Source organism: Myodes glareolus, chromosome 16 (genome assembly GCF_982192425.1).
Source record: "Myodes glareolus chromosome 16, mMyoGla1.1, whole genome shotgun sequence".
NCBI classification, from domain to species: Eukaryota; Metazoa; Chordata; class Mammalia; order Rodentia; family Cricetidae; genus Myodes; species Myodes glareolus.
In genome coordinates this window covers 14,307,471-14,324,430 of record NC_142041.1, presented here as the reverse complement: position 1 = coordinate 14,324,430, position 16,960 = coordinate 14,307,471, and the positions used below count along the sequence as shown (strand labels likewise).

General features: G+C 42.5%; 1 protein-coding gene across 7 annotated transcripts in view; it reads left to right on the top strand.

The window, feature by feature from the left end:
• The window catches only part of Rgs20 (regulator of G protein signaling 20), a 68,373-nt gene extending 51,824 nt beyond the window's left edge, over positions 1–16,549 (top strand). For all 7 annotated transcript variants that reach the window (XM_085677065.2, XM_048420569.3, XM_048420568.3 and 4 more), the window contains exons 3-5: positions 2,673–2,756; positions 12,751–12,985; positions 15,604–16,549. In XM_085677065.2, the coding sequence (XP_085533191.1) occupies positions 2,673–2,756; positions 12,751–12,985; positions 15,604–15,792 (508 nt within the window). In that variant the 3' untranslated portion in view covers positions 15,793–16,549. The remainder of the gene's footprint in view (positions 1–2,672; positions 2,757–12,750; positions 12,986–15,603) is intronic.
• Positions 16,550–16,960: the final 411 nt, after the last annotated feature.

Below are 16,960 nucleotides of genomic sequence, written 5' to 3'. Positions count from 1 at the left end.
CCATGACATGTAATGAACACTAATGTCACCCATGTCACTTAAGGAACGCTGACGTCACCGATGCCACGTAAGGAATACTAACGTCACCCATGTCACCTAACGGTAACTCACCAGACCAACAAACAGAAAGAAAAGGGGGGGGGGCATAAAGGTAGAAGGACTGGTTGGAAAGAAGAACAGGGTCACTGGGAGCAAGAACGGGACAAGGGACAGCAATGAAACGAATGTGGTCAGAATGCATTATATTCATGTGTGAAGAAGTCATATAATTAGCAGATACTAATAAAGCAATGAACTTTATTATTTTCTGTAATGCTGGAGGGTGTCCTCCTCCTTTCTTCCTGGAAAGGGAAGCCCCTGAGTCCTATAGAACATTGCTGAAGTATGGCAAGCAGGGCCTTGGCTTGGGTTTGTCCTCGTCTTCTGGGATAACAGCCACAGAAGACCCCTGCAAACACAGTGAACCATTAAGAATACCTTGTGCTTTTTCTCTAGAGAACATTTTCCCCTTTAAATTTGCTCTGCTTTAGCAAAATAAGGTAAAAATGTCAAAGCTTGAGTAAATTTTTGCATCATTAAATTTACAATATAGCTTCCAATTCTCTTTGCAGCCTTGTGTCATATTCGTAATTCCTTTTTCTCTTTGCGTTTTCACACCCACTGTGCAGTCATGTGTTCTGCTTACAAAGAAGCCAGGAAGTCAGGCAGGATAAATGCTGCCCGATACATTCATAGGATGCCACCCCAGTGCCTCCCATGGGTTTTTTATTTTGTTTTGTTTCATTTTTTAAAAATCATTATTTATTGAAACGTTTTAGCCTCGGTTTCATAAAAGAAATAAGTCAAAAGGATTTCTGAATTTTTAATGATTTTGTCTTTATGTAAAAATAGCTCTCTCTGTGTGTCTCTCTGTCTCTCTGTTTCTGTCTCCCTCTCTCACACACACACACTAAAAAACTTAGAAAACTAATTGCTAAAAGCAGGCTCAAAGACTTTTATAGCTAGCATGTTAAGGAAAAGCCTTGGAAAATGAACAGAAACACTGATAATGCAGCAGCAAAACAAAAAGCCTCCATCAAGAAGGATACAAATTCATTTAGATGGGGAAGGGGCAAAACCCTTGCTCAGCATTCATGAAGTACTAAGTTTGGTCTTCAGCATCAAAATGAAACATCATTTTAAGTTTCAGGGCTTCTGAAGCTTTCCTGCTAAAGTTTAGAATAAGAGAAAGACATGAGAGCCTCTCCCGCCATTTAACAGTGTGTGGTAGGCATCAGCCAAGAGGAAGCATACAGATGGAGTCTAGGACTTGGAAAGAGCAGAAAAAAGCCTCCCTATTTTTCAATGATGCAAGAACACCCCGAAAGTCCAAAAGAACCTTTATTAAAACTGATGAGTAAAGAAAAAGAATATAACATCCATAAAATAACTGTCGTTCGAGCTTGTATCTAAAATATCTAAAGCTGCCACAGTTGAGAACACCGGCTGCTCTTACAGAGGACATGGACTCTGTTCCCAGGATCCACACAGTGGTTCACAGACACCTGTAACCCCAGCTCCAAGGGATCCATCCAATGCCCTCTTATGACCTCTGTAGACACCAAGCAGGCATTGATGCATGGACATACATGCAGGCAAAACACCCATGTACACAAAAATAAAATCTTTAGAATGTATAAAGCCATATATCTCAAAAGTAAAAGATATACTGATATTTAAAAGTTAAGGAATAGGAAAAGACATGTCTTCAGAGAAAATATTGTGATAGCCAGTGATATATGCAAAGAGGCTTGACAATGTCAACCATCAGTGAAGTGCACATCAAAACCACAGTGACAGTTCAAATCCACTGAGCTAACAGCAGTTGGGAAAGCATCCCTTGAGACCCATCAGACGGGTCAAGAGTGTACACTGGTCCAACTACCCAGGAAGGAGTCAGTTCTTCAAATGGCAGAAATGGACCATCTGCCATCTCACCAATTCTACCCCCCCCCCAAAAAAAAATCAAAAAAAAAACCCACTCATTTCTTTTCTGTTTTGGTTTTTGAGACGGTCTCCCCATGGAGCCCTGGCTTGCCTAAAACTCGTAGAGATCAACAGACCTGCCTCTGTCCTCCACGTGCGAGGAATAAAGGCACGTACCATCATCCCTGGCTTGTTTTCTTTTTATAGAAGAGTTACTTCGTTTTATTTTTTATTGTGTGTTCTGCCTAAACATGTGTTAGTACTACGTGTGTGACTGGTGTCCACAGAAGTCAGAAGAAGATATCCAATCCCTGGGAACATGAACTGCCATGTGGGTGCTGGGAACTGAACCCTGTTTCTCTGCAGAAAGTGCCTTGACCACTCACCCACTTTCAAACTTCTTAAAAATAACAATCAGAGGCCGGGCAGTGGCACACTCCTTTAATTCCAGCACTCGGGAGGCAGAGGCAGGTGGATTTCTGTGAGTTGGAAGTCAGCCTGGTCTACAGAGCAAGTTCTAGGACAGGCTCCAAAGCTACACCAAGAAACCCCATCTCAAGCAATAATAATAATAGTAATCAGGGTCACATATTTTTTTAAAAAGTAATTCTATTTGAATATCTAAAAATTATCTTTAAAATATTCATTTAGGAAATATATTTCTTCAGACATTCTCAGTCAACAATAATTGTCTTGTTTTTTTACAGCCTCACTGTCAGAAACCAGGAAGACCAGAGACCCGGAAGAGCCTCCTATGAACTCAGGACAGACATTCCAGCGTGTGAGGAAAGGTGAACTCTTGCTTTATTAGCTCACGATACTGGCAGAGATACTGGCATCTTCCTTTTGCCTTTTACACTGAAAGTTTCAACAGAACACATACATTTCCCCATAACTACCATTTAATAACATCAGATCTCAACGTAGCTTTGAATTTCCCCCTCAGAATTCCTTTTAATGCATTTCCTAACTGGAAGAAAAGCCAGTCCTCTCTTTGATTCCAATGCATTTCAACAAATAGAAGTTGATCCCTTCTCCTAACCCATAATGATGTGATTTTATTTTTATATGATGTATCTTTAAAAGTAAGAACCATAACAATACATCATATTTGGTCTTCAGGAAAATTGAAGGATTCCGTTTTTCAGTTTCTTAATTAATTCTAAATGGCTGAAGTATTGTATGACTTCTCCTGGAAGACATGAACCAACTCAGACAGGGCGCTGGCAGAGATCTGAGACTTGAAGCCAGTGAGTGTATTGGAGCTACTCACATGAACAAGGGGTTACCTGCAGAAACAGGGTGACTCCAAGGCAGATTCATCCCCAAAGCCCACTCAGCACAGGTGACAACTCAAAAAAGCTGCACTCCTGAATGCTCACAGGCCTGGAGGGGGGCACTAAGAGGCCCTGTCTAGCAGTCATGACTGCTCGTACAATCTCAAGGAAATGCCTTGTGACTATTTCATACTTCTGCTTCCTGGAACCCTGGGTCTGTGAGCCTCCACCTCCCTGCAGCAGAATGATCGAATTTAGTGGAAACCACTAGCAATCTGCTATTTGAAAATCTAAGTGTTTTGAAGAAAAAAAAATACATAATGTAAAGTTTTGGTCTTTAATTTTGTGTTTCCGTTTTTAATGTTTAATTTGGGGGCATTACTCCTGTTGCTGCGTTTTGGTGTGCAACCTCCACACCCAGCTTCATATTGCTTTTCCCTTTATATTTCTTCCCTTGACTCTTTTACTTTTATCAAATTTCCTATGAAGTTACCTTCACTTAACTATTCTTACACCTATTCTTTAGTTTATTCTTCCTTAAATATTTCTTTCTTTTTTATTTTAATATTTATTTATTTATTATGTATACAATATTCTGTCTGTGTGTATGCCTGCAGGCCAGAAGAGGGCACCAGACCCCATTACAGAGGGCTGTGAGCCACCATGTGGTTTCTGGGAATTGAACTCAGGTTTAACACCCGATTCTGTGTTATCCCCTCGGTACAGTTAACGCCACTGTACCATCCACGAGTTGGGCAAGGGCCTGGAGATTGAAAGAACACACAAGAGACCTGGGTCATTCGAAAGGAGATCAGCCGAATGCCGTTTATTCAATTTAGGGGAAATCCTATTATACCTGGCTGCTGCACAAGGATTTCCGACCAGGCAGGTGGGAAATTACCATACCAGAGATGAAACAATGCCCTACAGCTAATCACCAGGCAAGGCAAAGGGAGCACAGGAACAAACAGGATGCTTAGCTGGCTAACCAGAAACTGTCCTCAAGATGCACCCCAGGAGCAAGGGTAGACCCGGGCCCTACACTCAGTACCTTTGGAAGAGCAGGCAATGCTCTTAACCTCTGAGCCATCTCTCCAGCCCAATAGTTATTTCTTATATATGAGTATTTTGCTTTTATGTATGTATGTACACCAGGCACGTGCTCATACATATGGATATCAGAAAGGGGTGTCGAGTCCCCTGGGACTGGAGTTATGGAAGGAGCCTGTGAGCTACCACGTGGGTGCTGGGAATCAATCCCTACTCCTCTACAAGAGTAGCCAGAGCTACCAACTGCCAAGTCATCTCTCCAGCCCCTTTATACCTGTTCTTAATATGAGGCCTTTTATAACTGCAGACATTAGACAAACATCCTAATAGCATTGTTCAAATAGTTCTCTATTAATTTGTTTATCTTTGGAGATAGGAGAGAAGCCCATCTCGGTTGTGTAAACTTCCTCTCATCTCTACCTTATGTGTATTTGCCCAGCTTTTCAAAGACTGAGAGATCCAGCAACACCCCTCCCACTCTGCACAGTGTATGAATTTGCCAGAAACAGCAGGTGTCTCACAGACCCCAGGGTGATATATTCTGTGCCATGGCTCCCCAGCGTGCAGAAGGCTGATTGTCCTGTTTGTGTGACCTCCAGCCTTGGCTTAATAATGACCATATGCTGCCTTCATTTTTGTGTGTGTAAAACAAAGATGATAATAGTTTTTGTAGCTAAGCCAGCCAAGGGTGGTTGTGAATTCTGAATAGGGAAGTGAGTTTGGCCAAAGGGAAGTATCCAGTGTAGCTTGGCCTGGCTTCATAGTAGGAGGCTGCTTGTCCATTTCCCAGCACTCTGACCCGAAATAATCACATAAAAACTATATCATTTCCAATACTATTTGGCCAATATCTTAAGTGTATTGCTAGCTAGCTCTTACATCTAGAATTAACCCATTTCCATTATTTTATATTTTACCATGAGGCTTGAGGCATACCGGCAAGCTTTCAGCTGGCAGCTCACTTTCCCCTCTGGTGGCTGCATGGCATCTCTCTAACTCCGCCTTCTTTCCCCCAGCATTCAGTTTAGTTTTCCCCACCTAACTCTACTCTGCCCTATCACAGGTCAATGCAGATTCTTTATTCATTAACCAATAAAAGCAACACATATACAGAAGGACTTCCCACACCATGGCTTTGTTCCAAGTCACATTCAATGAGTACTAGGTACTCATACACTTGGTTCCTCTTGCTGCCATCTTCTTGGGTACTAGGTACTCATACACTTGGTGCCATTTACTGTCATATGCTCAGATACTAGGTACACATAATTAGTTGCATTTGCTTTGTGTGACTCTATTTGTTGTAACATTTTAGGTAAAAATAACATTATATTGGCTTGTTTAAGAGGAATTTGAATTTAATTATACTAGCAGTCATCTTGTTCACTATTAATTATGTTTAATCTTCCAGTCAGTTTTGTGCCTGACTTCTTATGGGAAGAAAGAAATTTTTTGGCTTATGCTTCCATGCCACGGTCCATCATTAAGGGAGGTCAGGACAGGAACTGAAGCGACAACTTGGAAGCAGGCCGGCTTGCTGTTTTGTGCAGCGTCACCTCAAACCAGGGAACTTACAGTCCGGGACGTAGAGCAGAAACCATGGAGGATCAATGCTAAATCATTCAGGCTGAGGCTCGGTTCCTTAACCAGCCTGAGATAGTCTGCCCAGGGAATTGTGCAGCCCGCAGTAAGCTGGAACCTCCTATGTCAATGACCAATCAAGAGGTTTCCCACAGATATGCCAACAAGGCAGTCTGATGGAATCAATTCCTCCACGGGGCTTTCCTCTCGCTAGATGACTCTAGGCTGGACCAAGCTGATAATGAAAGCTAACTAGGACATCTATGTATCAAAGTCTTGCTGTACACCCTTCACCTTTAGTCAGCCTGCACAAGGCCCTGTGTTCGATTGGCATCACCAAAGTAAAATAAAACAAAACAATACGAGATTTATCTTTCTGACTTGTAGATCACAGAGTTTCCCATTGCAAAACCTTAGTTTTTGCATGTATTTAAAATGTTGTACAAAAAATAAGGAATTAATAAAATACTTGAAAAACAAAACTCATTAAGTAAATTGAGCTTTGACTTGTGACTGCTAGGCTCAGGAAGGCAAGGCGACATCTTTCTTGAAGAAAGTATAGACTGCTTCCAGGGTTACAGTGGGACTCTGTGATGGTGTAAAAACAATACATGTTGAGTGGAAATCACATTTCTGATTCTGCCTGTGGATTCTGTCCCAGGCTGGCAGTATGTGTAAGGTCCTCTTGGGATGCTGGGAAGCAGCTTTCAGCTATGGACCACATCTGTAACATGTGCACTTTGCTAAGTGGAGATGCCCAGTGGGTGGAGGGGTCAGTGCCTTCTCACCTGTGGTGATGCCCAGGGCCTTCTCACCTGTGGTATTGTCATTCCTAGTGGCTTTATCTAGATAAACTGACAGTATCCATGCCTAGAGTCATGAGGGATTCCCAGATTCCTAAAAAGAATTTAAGGAGTTCTGAGCCAGCAACTCATCTGAGATCCCCAAAGAAGTCCCTGCCTGAAGGAATGACAGACATCCTCAGTTTTTATCTCATACTTCCCATAGATTAGGTCAAACAAAAATGAGCTCTTGGTCCAAGATTACAAAACTGAAAGGCAGTAGCCCGTCACAGAAGAGCCAATAAAACAACATCCAATTGAAAGCTGAAAGGAGTTCAGATGTTAAAGTCGTCTGTAATAAAAACGTGGAGAAGTGATCTCTAACTTGTGTGAAGAAATGAAAGGTGGGAATTTAGAAATAAAGTAAAGAATATAAAGACGCATGAAAAATAATAGAACCATAGAAACCATAGAAAGTACTGGGCGGGCATTCCAGTGAATACTGAAGTCATTTGTGTTTATTTTTTCATAACTTTTATACCCAATGTAAATGGGGGAGAATGTAACAAACGACTTTACTAACATGATACAAAGGACAATTCAGTCAATCATTTTAACACTCTGAGACATTAAATCATTAGCATTTTGTTGCTTAGGCAGTGTAACTGCTCTAGAGCAAACTTCCTGAAGGCAGCCACTCCCCAGGTGACTTCATAGTTGTAAGAGAAGGAACAGAAGCATGTTTGCATATACTGACCACCTGTCGGGATGGCACGGACCAACTGTGTATGAGCTATTTTAATGCTAAAAAAAAAAAATCAAGCAATCATATCCTGAGCTGGGGCATGAAACTACACTTGTCAGTCCTTTGAGCAACCTCCAACTCTCTGATCATCAAAGTGAAAATAGGCTCACATTTTTGGGTCTCCACAGAAACTGAGGACTGTGTTCCTGTACTGTCCTCCCTCAGGATGTCTCTAGAGGGGAAACTGAGGACTGTGTTCCTGTACTGTCCTCCCTCAGGATGTCTCCAGAGGGGAAACTGAGGACTGTGTTCCTGTCCTGTCCTCCCTCAGGATGTCCTCACTGACGAAGCTGGCTGATCAGCCTGTAAGAGCCCCTGCATTATTTTCCTCTTAGTTCTGGTTTTCCTTTATTGGCAGTATTGTAAAACCTCTAATTTCAACATGTATTCATCACTCTACATCACATGGCTATTATCAGTTGTTATATTATCTTACAAATACAAGGGAAAACCCATCATTATCTCAAATTTTTTTTAAAAAAGACTGACTTCAGAAAAAGCTATACATACCTGTCAACATTTTAGCTCCGCAGGGCCAGGGGAACGGGTTGGCTCTTCAGCATGTTTGCTGCCAAGGCTGACGACCTGAGAACCACCCCTGAATGCACAAAGAAGTTCTGAGGACGCATTCCAGGAAGCAAGAACAAGGCCCCAAATAAAAATTTTGAATTATAAGGAGAAACATGAACCAAGGGTTAAAATAGATGTGGATACTGAGTATTTTGTAAATACCCACATAGACACACACATATTATGGGATAATCACAGTGTTAGTTGATACATTTTTTTGAGACAGGTGCTCATGTAGCCCAGGCTCACTATGATTTGAATTCCGGACCCTCTTGTCTAGTTTATAGAGTGCTGATAGAACTCAAGGCCTCAAACTGATCAGGTAAATTCTCTGATCTACATCTTCAATCCAGATGAGAAGTTTTTTCAAGCCTCAGAGATAAACAATCAAGTATAATTAAACAATAAGATGACAGAATTAAATCCAAATGATGTCAACACAAGAAAAGTAAAAGAGATAAAAGTAAAGAGAAAATCTTTACCAGATAATTTAATGGAGTGATTAAAATGCAAGTGGCTAAGTTACAATTAAATACAGGTGATTAAATTACAATTAATATGGAATACTTACCATGTGTCAAGACCTTTCTGCATGCTTTATTGTGTTTTTCTGGTTCGCGAAAACTTCACAACCCAGGAAGGCAGATATTCTCAGTATTTGAGAGGGATTAAGTCATTGGTCTACAGGCTCCAAGTTTATGAGGACCAGTGCTGCCCCCTGCTGACATCTCCTTCCCAGGAACAGCTACTAGGGGAGCGTGAGTTCACCCACAGTGTCTGCCTGCAGCTAGCAGGGCAAGTGTGAGTTCAAACCACAGTGTCAACCTGTAGCTGGCAAAGGAAGTAAGTGTGAGTTCCTCCACAGTGTCTGCCTGCCCCTAGCAGGGTGAGTGTGAGCTCAACCACAGCACCGACCTGGAAGACTCCCCTTTCCTTGATTAGCATAGATGGTGACCTGTGCCTTATCAGGGCTAGTATGGTCTTGGAGAATAGTGTCGCTTCCTTGTAAACTCAGACAGTCTGACCAGAGTCTGCCTCCCCCTTCTGTTCTGTGCTGCTTCCTGCCACTCACATCAAACAAAACGGGTTGAAGAGAGCCGCAGAGAGGATCACTACTAAAATGCAAGAGTTTAGCTTGCTAAGGGTGAAAGGACTCACATCTAACTAATGTAATAGTTACCAAGTATACATTGTAGTTCCCAATGTAAACAAAAGTTTCTAGAGTAGATTACAGACCTGCCACCACATGGCTATCCCTAAGGGATGAAGAATTAGACAAACTAAGTAGCTACAGTTTATGCTAAAGCACTGCTTCTGTAAAAGCTACTTTTGGCTTCTGAAAAAATTTCTCAAGCATACAGAAAATATAACAGTTGAATATGCTTTTTCTCATAAAGATTGGTTTTGCTTTTGTGGGTTTTTGTTTGTTTGTTTGATTGATTGATTGATTGATTTTCGTTTGTATTGTTTGGGTTTGGGACAGTGCCAGGGATCAAACCCAGGGCCTTGCGCATGCTAAGCGGTGTTCTACCACTTAGCTGCGGTCACTGCCCTTTTAAAAAGTTTTGTTCAGAGATGGGACTCATTACATAGAGCAGACTGGCCTCAAACGTACAGTCTTCCTTCCATAGCAACCGGAGTACCGGAATTAGAGGTGTGCACCACCATCCAGGCCTGGCTTTTATAAACTGTCTGGATATATTACTAGGATCATTATTCAGCAGACTGTACTACTAGCCCCAAAGCAATTAAAATAAAAGCCCAGAGTTTTAAAAACATATACAGTAAAATCCTATTCTGTTTGGTATTTCTAGGATCACTTTCAATTCATTACATCCTCAACAAATAAATCATAATACATTTTAAGAAATAACATAACTATATGAAAATGTAATCATATCAAAGTATGAAATGCCGAGAATACAATAAACAGAGCAAACGTAAATCTCAATACTTAGGTTTTTATTTAGTTACTCCTTTTTTTTTTTTTTTTTTTTTTTTTTTTGGTGGGGGAGTCAGGAACAGGGTCTCTTTAAGTAAGCCCTAGCTGTCTTAGAACTCAGTATATACACTAGAGCAATTTCAGACTCACAGAGATCTGCCTCCCTCTGTCTCTCAAGTGCTGGGATTAATCATTAGTGAGTGAAGTCCCACTTCCATACAGAAAAAGAGATATTAACATACAGTCCAGAAACTTAGACATAAGGAAAGGGTCCAAATAGTTTCAGACTGTTAAACTGTGATAACTTTCTAAATTTATTTGCCATTAAAAAGTATTTAAACCTGGGTAGCTTAAAACATCAAAAATCTTTTATGTCACGGTTCCAAGACCAGAAATCCAAGATCGAGTGTCAGCAGAGATTTCTCTGTATTGATTCTCCAGGCCCTGGAGCAGACTCCCTTCCTGTCTCCTCTGGCATTGGTCAGCTGCCTGCACCTCTGGGGTCCACTGGCCACTACACACATTGCTCCAGTCACATGACCACATTCTCCATGTGTTTCCAGAGCTGCTCTCTTTTCTCACGTCTATATCAAATTTCCTCTGTTAATAAGAGTTTCAGTTTCATTCCAGATGACCCCTCGACTAGTGACCTCATTTTAAGTTAAGTCTACAAGGAGCCATTTTTTTCTTTGTAATAATTTATTTATTTTGAGATGTATAGGTAGATGTCTTGCCTGCATGTGTATCGGTGTACCACAAGAGTGCTTAGGGCCCCAACAGGCCACCAAGTAGGTGTTAGGAGGGAATTGAACCTAGGTCTTCTGAAAGAGAAACCAGTTCTCTTCACTGCTGAGTTAAGTTCCATCTCTCCAGTCCAAGGACCCACTTCTGAATAAAGCCATATTCTGAGATTCCGGGCATTTGGACTGCTTTTGGGTGACACAATCCAACCAGCAACATTGTATCCGGAGTCAACATTGCAGCCAGATGGCTTAATACTAGGCCACTTCCACAAGATGATCAGGAGTGGATCATTCCTCTTCTATATGATATCTGAGAGGCTCTTATTATTACCAGTGATGCCAAAATCCGCTTAAAAACAGGAAGTAAGATGAGAATCCTACTCATAAGGCAGTGAGGGTAAATCTCAGAGACTTGAAAGCAAGTCACAGAGGACAATGTATTTGCCATCTTATAAAAATTTTAAAAGCTACAGAATACATTTTTTAAAGATTTATTTATTATATATACAGTGTTCTGCCTCCATGTATACCTGCATGCCAGAAGAGGGCACCAGATCTCATTACAGATGGTTGTGAGCCACCATGTGGTTGCTGGGAATTGAACTCAGGACCTTTGGAAGAGCAGGCAATGCTCTTAACCTCTGAGCCATCTCTTCAGCTCCTAGAATACATTTTTCAATGAAACATAACGATATGGAGCTGTGAAGAGGCAAAAGAAAGGAGATATAAAGGGTCACTGTTAAGTAGGCCTTTTCTGATGTCAGTGCAGTTAAACTCAAGGACAGTTGTGGCATACACCTTTAACACCAGCACTCCAGAGGCAGAGGCAGAGGCAGGCAGATTTCTGTGAGTTTGAAGCCAGCCTGATTTACAGAGATCCAGGATAGCCAGGGCTACACAGAGAAACCCTGTCTCGAAAAACAAAAAAAGACTAACAACAATAAATAAAACAAAACAAGAAACAAACCAACAGAAACAAAAAACAAAAACCCCTCAGAGATGGTAACGAGAAGTGAAGCCCAGCAGGCCTCTTGGGATGAATAGCCTTTCTTACCCAATCATGGCTGGCTCTGAAGGACAAGGGCATCTTCCTAGCCAATTATTTTGTCACTGTCTTGTCTGTGGTCTGTGTTCCTTGCGTCACTCCAGAATGTTTTACACTTTAGCAGCAACTGGGGAGTCAGCTTCTAATGAACTGACTGCCTCATGACTTTGCAAAAGTCTTTTTATTGTTAGGTCAAAGACACGTTTAGCGCATCAGTTTCAGCAAGGTAAGACCTCTTATCTGATCTAGGAGTTGTCTGCAGGAACCCTTACCTAAGCAGTTCTCAGCAGGGCAAGCCTTCCTGGTCTGCCAGGTTTGTCTGGAAATTAAGTTATGCAAAGGTCACGTCAGAGCCCGGGTGCCATCCCTTGGGAACTCAGGACAGATACAGTGGCCGTGGGGAATCACGGCACCACTCCTCCTAACTTGGGAACGTATCATGTATGTTGTTTTCTTTTTCTCAAATGGCATATGGATCTTAAAAAGCATCCAGTGGGCATTGCCCACTGATGTTCTGTTGAGCCGGTGTGTAGTATGACTTAGCTCTGTCTGAGATAATTGAGAGGTTTGGGGTCAAGCAGCTGCAGGATTTTTCTTCACTTGTGTAATTTAAAAGTATTGTCAACCATAAACAAAGCATGGCTGTAAGGTTGCACAAGAACGCTCAGGGCATGAAGACTCATGCCTTTGATTCCAGCAGAGGCAGGCCTGGTCTACAGAGCGAGTTCCTGAATAGTCAGGGCTGTTACACAGAGAAACCCAGTCTTATAAAACCAAAAAAGAAAAAAAAATGAAGCTACAACACAGTCCAGCAAATACAAATCCGGCTTGTGTTTTAGCTAAAGGCTTAAGGAAATGAGAGGGGTGCTCTCCCCTTTCTGGAAGGGCCAAAGGTTTGTGTGTCTTATAGCAGTATGTTGTAACTTTGCGACGAAAACTGGATTCCCCAGCAGTAACATCTTCCTTTTCTTCCTCTGGACCACTGCTCAGCCCCACCCCAACTCTGGAAGAAGTCTGTGCCTGGGCCCAGTCCTTTGATAACCTAATGGTCACTCCGGCTGGAAGAAACGCATTCCGGGAGTTCCTCCGGACGGAGTTCAGCGAAGAAAACATGCTTTTCTGGATGGCCTGTGAAGAACTAAAGAGGGAAGCGAATCAAAGCACTATCGAGGAGAAAGCCAAGATAATCTACGAAGACTACATTTCTGTCCTGTCTCCTAAAGAGGTGTGTGTCTGCAAAAATGTCTCCTTAAAACCATTGCTAAGTTGCCTGCTTCTGTGTTTGGTCACACGCTGCTTGCACACGTAGAGATAGTTCAAAGCACAGCCCTAGGCTCCTCCCAATCATAGCTTTCAGATCCTGAGGACCCTGAAAAATGTGTAAAGCATTTTTTAGTTGTTTTTTTTTTTTAAGTGCCCATGATTCATAGCAGCTTTGGCCCCTGCACGGACACTTGCCTTTTCTGTCCTGTGGCTTGGAGGATAAGCTCAGGGCCGCCCACATGCTGGATAAGTACTCTCCAGTCTTCCTGTTGTTTAAAAACACCGTACCCTATAAACACCTGTTATCTGAACACCAAGGTCAATGTTATGTAGTGAGATTGTTCAGAAAGGAGGAAAGAGGGAGAGGGAAAGAAAGAAATAGAGATCGAAGGAATGGGTGGGCAGGTAGAAAGAGAAAGAAAATAAGAGATACATGGGGTGCTAAACTGGGAGAATGGATGGTTCTAGTGAAAGAGCTTGCTAGTATTCAATATAGAATATTTTGGGGCTGGAGAGATGGCTCAGTGGTTAAGAGCATTGCTTGCTCTTCCAAAGGTCCTGAGTTCAATTCCCGGCAACCACATGGTGGCTCACAACCATCTGTAATGAGGTCTGGTGCCCTCTTCTGGCCTGCAGACATACACACAGACAGAATATTGTATGCATAATAAATAAATAAATATAAAAAAAGAATATTTTATATTCTAATAAAAATACTTATAAACAGCCAGGTGGTAGTGGCTCACGTCTTTAATCCCAGCACTCAGGAGTCAGAGGCAAGGATCTTTGTAGTTCAAGGGCATTTGGGTCTACAGAGCAAGTTCCAAGACAGCCAAGGCTGTTACACAGAGAAACCCAGTCTCGGAAAACCAAACAAACAAACCTTATAAACCAACAAGCCTAGAAACAACCAACATTTGACTTTCCAAGAAGAGTTCTTCAATAGGAATTCCCATTTAGCTTACTATAGAGACAGCAGTGGCAGCGAGGAGAGTGAAGGAGTCAGCAGAACAAAGATTTATTTGCCCCAGAGGGACAGAGGGCAGGGATAGGGGACACAGACAGGAGACAGAGGGAGAAGGGGAAGGGAACAAAAGGAAGCAGAGAGGGGTATCTGTCTTAGAGGACAAAGGACTGCCTTTAAATAGAGAGGAGACAGATATGGCCCATAGGAAAATGGCAGTTTATAAACATACAAGGGAAAAATCCCGTGTTAGGATAAAGTATTTAATTGGGCATGGAGAATAATAGGTGAGCCAAGGGTTGTTTTTTAAAAAATATTTATTTATTATGTATACAATATTCTGTCTGTGTGTATGTCTGCAGGCCAGAAGAGGGCACCAAACCTCATTACAGATGGTTGTGAGCCACCATGTGGTTGCTGGGAATTGAACTCAGGACCTTTGGAAGAGCAGGCAATGCTCTTAACCACTGAGCCATCTCTCCAGCCCCCAAGGGGGTTTTTGATTGCTGGACTTTAATACTTGGTGACTGAACCTTGTAGTCAGCCTCAGGAGGAGGGAGTGGCCAAATAAGGGAATGGACCTTGGGGGCTAGCTTCCAGAATGTAATCTAACAGGTTTTATCAAGGTGGACAGAATGGGGGAGAAGAACAAGTCTTGCCAGAGCTGTTGACTGAAGTTTTCTATCCTGAAGCCATTAAGTCCCAAAGAATCACACAGAGGTCTACATTAGTTATAAACCGATTGTCCCATTAGCTCAGGCTTCTTATTTACTAATTCTTATAACTTACATTAGCCCATAATTCTTGTCTGAGTTAGCCACATGGCTTGGTAACCTTTTTGGCAAGGCAGTCACATCTTGCTTCCTCTGCTACTGGGTCATGACTGCAGACAGCAGAATCCTCTTCCCAGAATTCTTCTGTTCTCATTGCCCCACCTATACTTCCTGCCTGGTTACTGGCCAATCAGCATTTTATTAAACAAGTACAAGAAACAAATATTTACAGGGTAAGACCATTGTCCCACAGCACAGAGCCACCTGTTCAAGTGAGCTAGAGTCCCTTCAGATGGAAACCCGGATGCCACTGACTCCCAGGCCCTGTGATTGGAGCCCTTCACTTTACAGACCCCTTCCCTTTAGCCTGGACCGACACCAGAAACCTACACCCAGTTTCTAGCTGGTTGGGCTCCTACAGTTCCCAAGTTTTTGCCTTCATTAACAGGGATGAGTCTGTGCTCACCACCCTCTATCATCAAAGGCCATCTCACACTTGTTTAGAAGAAGCAAAGCAGTGTGTGATATTCTAAAGCAGCCAGCGTTCCTTCTGACTTGTGAGAAATGCAGAGCATGACCCCTCAGTATGGCCTACTGAGTCCTCTGGCATTGGTGCAGCAGTCTGCCCCACCGACCTTCAGGGGTCACTGGGACCACTCCTGCTGGGACCACTGAGGCCACAGAAGTCCCAGAGTCCCCTTCCTTCACCTGTTAGTTTCTCTCAGCAGTTCAGACTTTGGGGGATCTTGTTTGGTTTGGGGGTCTTTCGAAAGATAAAAGAATTATGGCGTTTGTCTGGTTTTACAAGAGAAGTAACCAATCCAGCTCTGCTTCTGTCCACAGGTCAGCTTGGACTCCCGCGTACGGGAAGGCATCAACAAAAACATGGTGGATCCCTCCCAGCACATATTTGATGATGCCCAGCTTCAGATTTACACCCTCATGCACAGGGACTCCTATCCCCGCTTCATGAACTCCACAGTCTACAAGGATTTGCTGAAGTCCTTAGCTGAGAAAGCAGTGGAGGCATAGGTGGCTTCAGATATATTTATTATTAATAAATCCAGAAAATAACTCACGGACTGCATCCAGCCCAGGAAATCTAGAGGTAGGATGTCCTCTGCTAGAGTGGTTCTCTGACTGTTGTAGCAACAATTTCTCCCTCTTCGGAGAGCTAGAGACTCACAGTGTAACTGCAACCGCCTTTAGTAATACCTGTTCGGAATAAAAGGTGGGGGGGGTAGGACAGCCTTAGAAAGACTGTCCACTCACACTCACAGTAACAGTAGGGTGTTCTCAAGGGCAGGACATGCACCAGCCTCTGCTCTGCCTGCAGCTCAGACACACAGAGAACAAATGGCGACACTTTTTGTTTTGCATGAGTTAATACCCTGTTCCCCCTCCAAAGACAAGGCATTCAAGTCTTTCCCAACTAACCCTTCCGCCCGTCTGAATACTTCACGTAGCGCCGTGCCAGGACTGAAAGTCAAGATGTGACAATTCCTTGTGAAAGAAACAGTAACCGCCTGCATGGGTCATGGTGGCGGAGCACACTGTGCCCTAGGTGGGCCAGCCTTGGGTGTTTCCTAAGAAACGCGATGCTGAAGTGAAGCGATTCTTCAGTCAGAAAGGATGGCCATATTATCAGAATCTACCAACCCGAAGAATAAATTTTCAATTTAATGGTTCATTATCTTCACAAAGCTTCAAATAAGCATATTTTAATTTTGAGCGAAAGAAATGTGGGTATTTTCACTCTGAAAAATAAAGCATAAAAGTTTTCTCTCAATCTTGAATTATTTGAAATGGAATTAAGGAACATGGATCATTCTGGGATGCCTGCAATCCATCTTTCTCCTCCCAGACGAGTGTTCTGTCTTTACATGCCATATTTTGCTTTATAACACAGTAAATGAAATGATCTCATAGTTTTCAGGTATAAGTAGTCGTAGACCTAAGCCACTGTCTTAGTTAGGGTTCCCATTGCTGCAACGAAACACCATAACCAAAAAGCAAGATGGGGAGGAAAGGGTTTATTTGGTTTACACATTCACATTGCTGTTCATCACTGAAGGAAGTCAGGACAGGAACTCAAACAGGGCAAAATTCTAGAGGCAGGAGCTGATTCAGTAGACATGGAAGGATTCTGTCCAGTAGCTTGCTTTATATTGCTTGCTCGGCCTGCTTTCTTATAGAACCC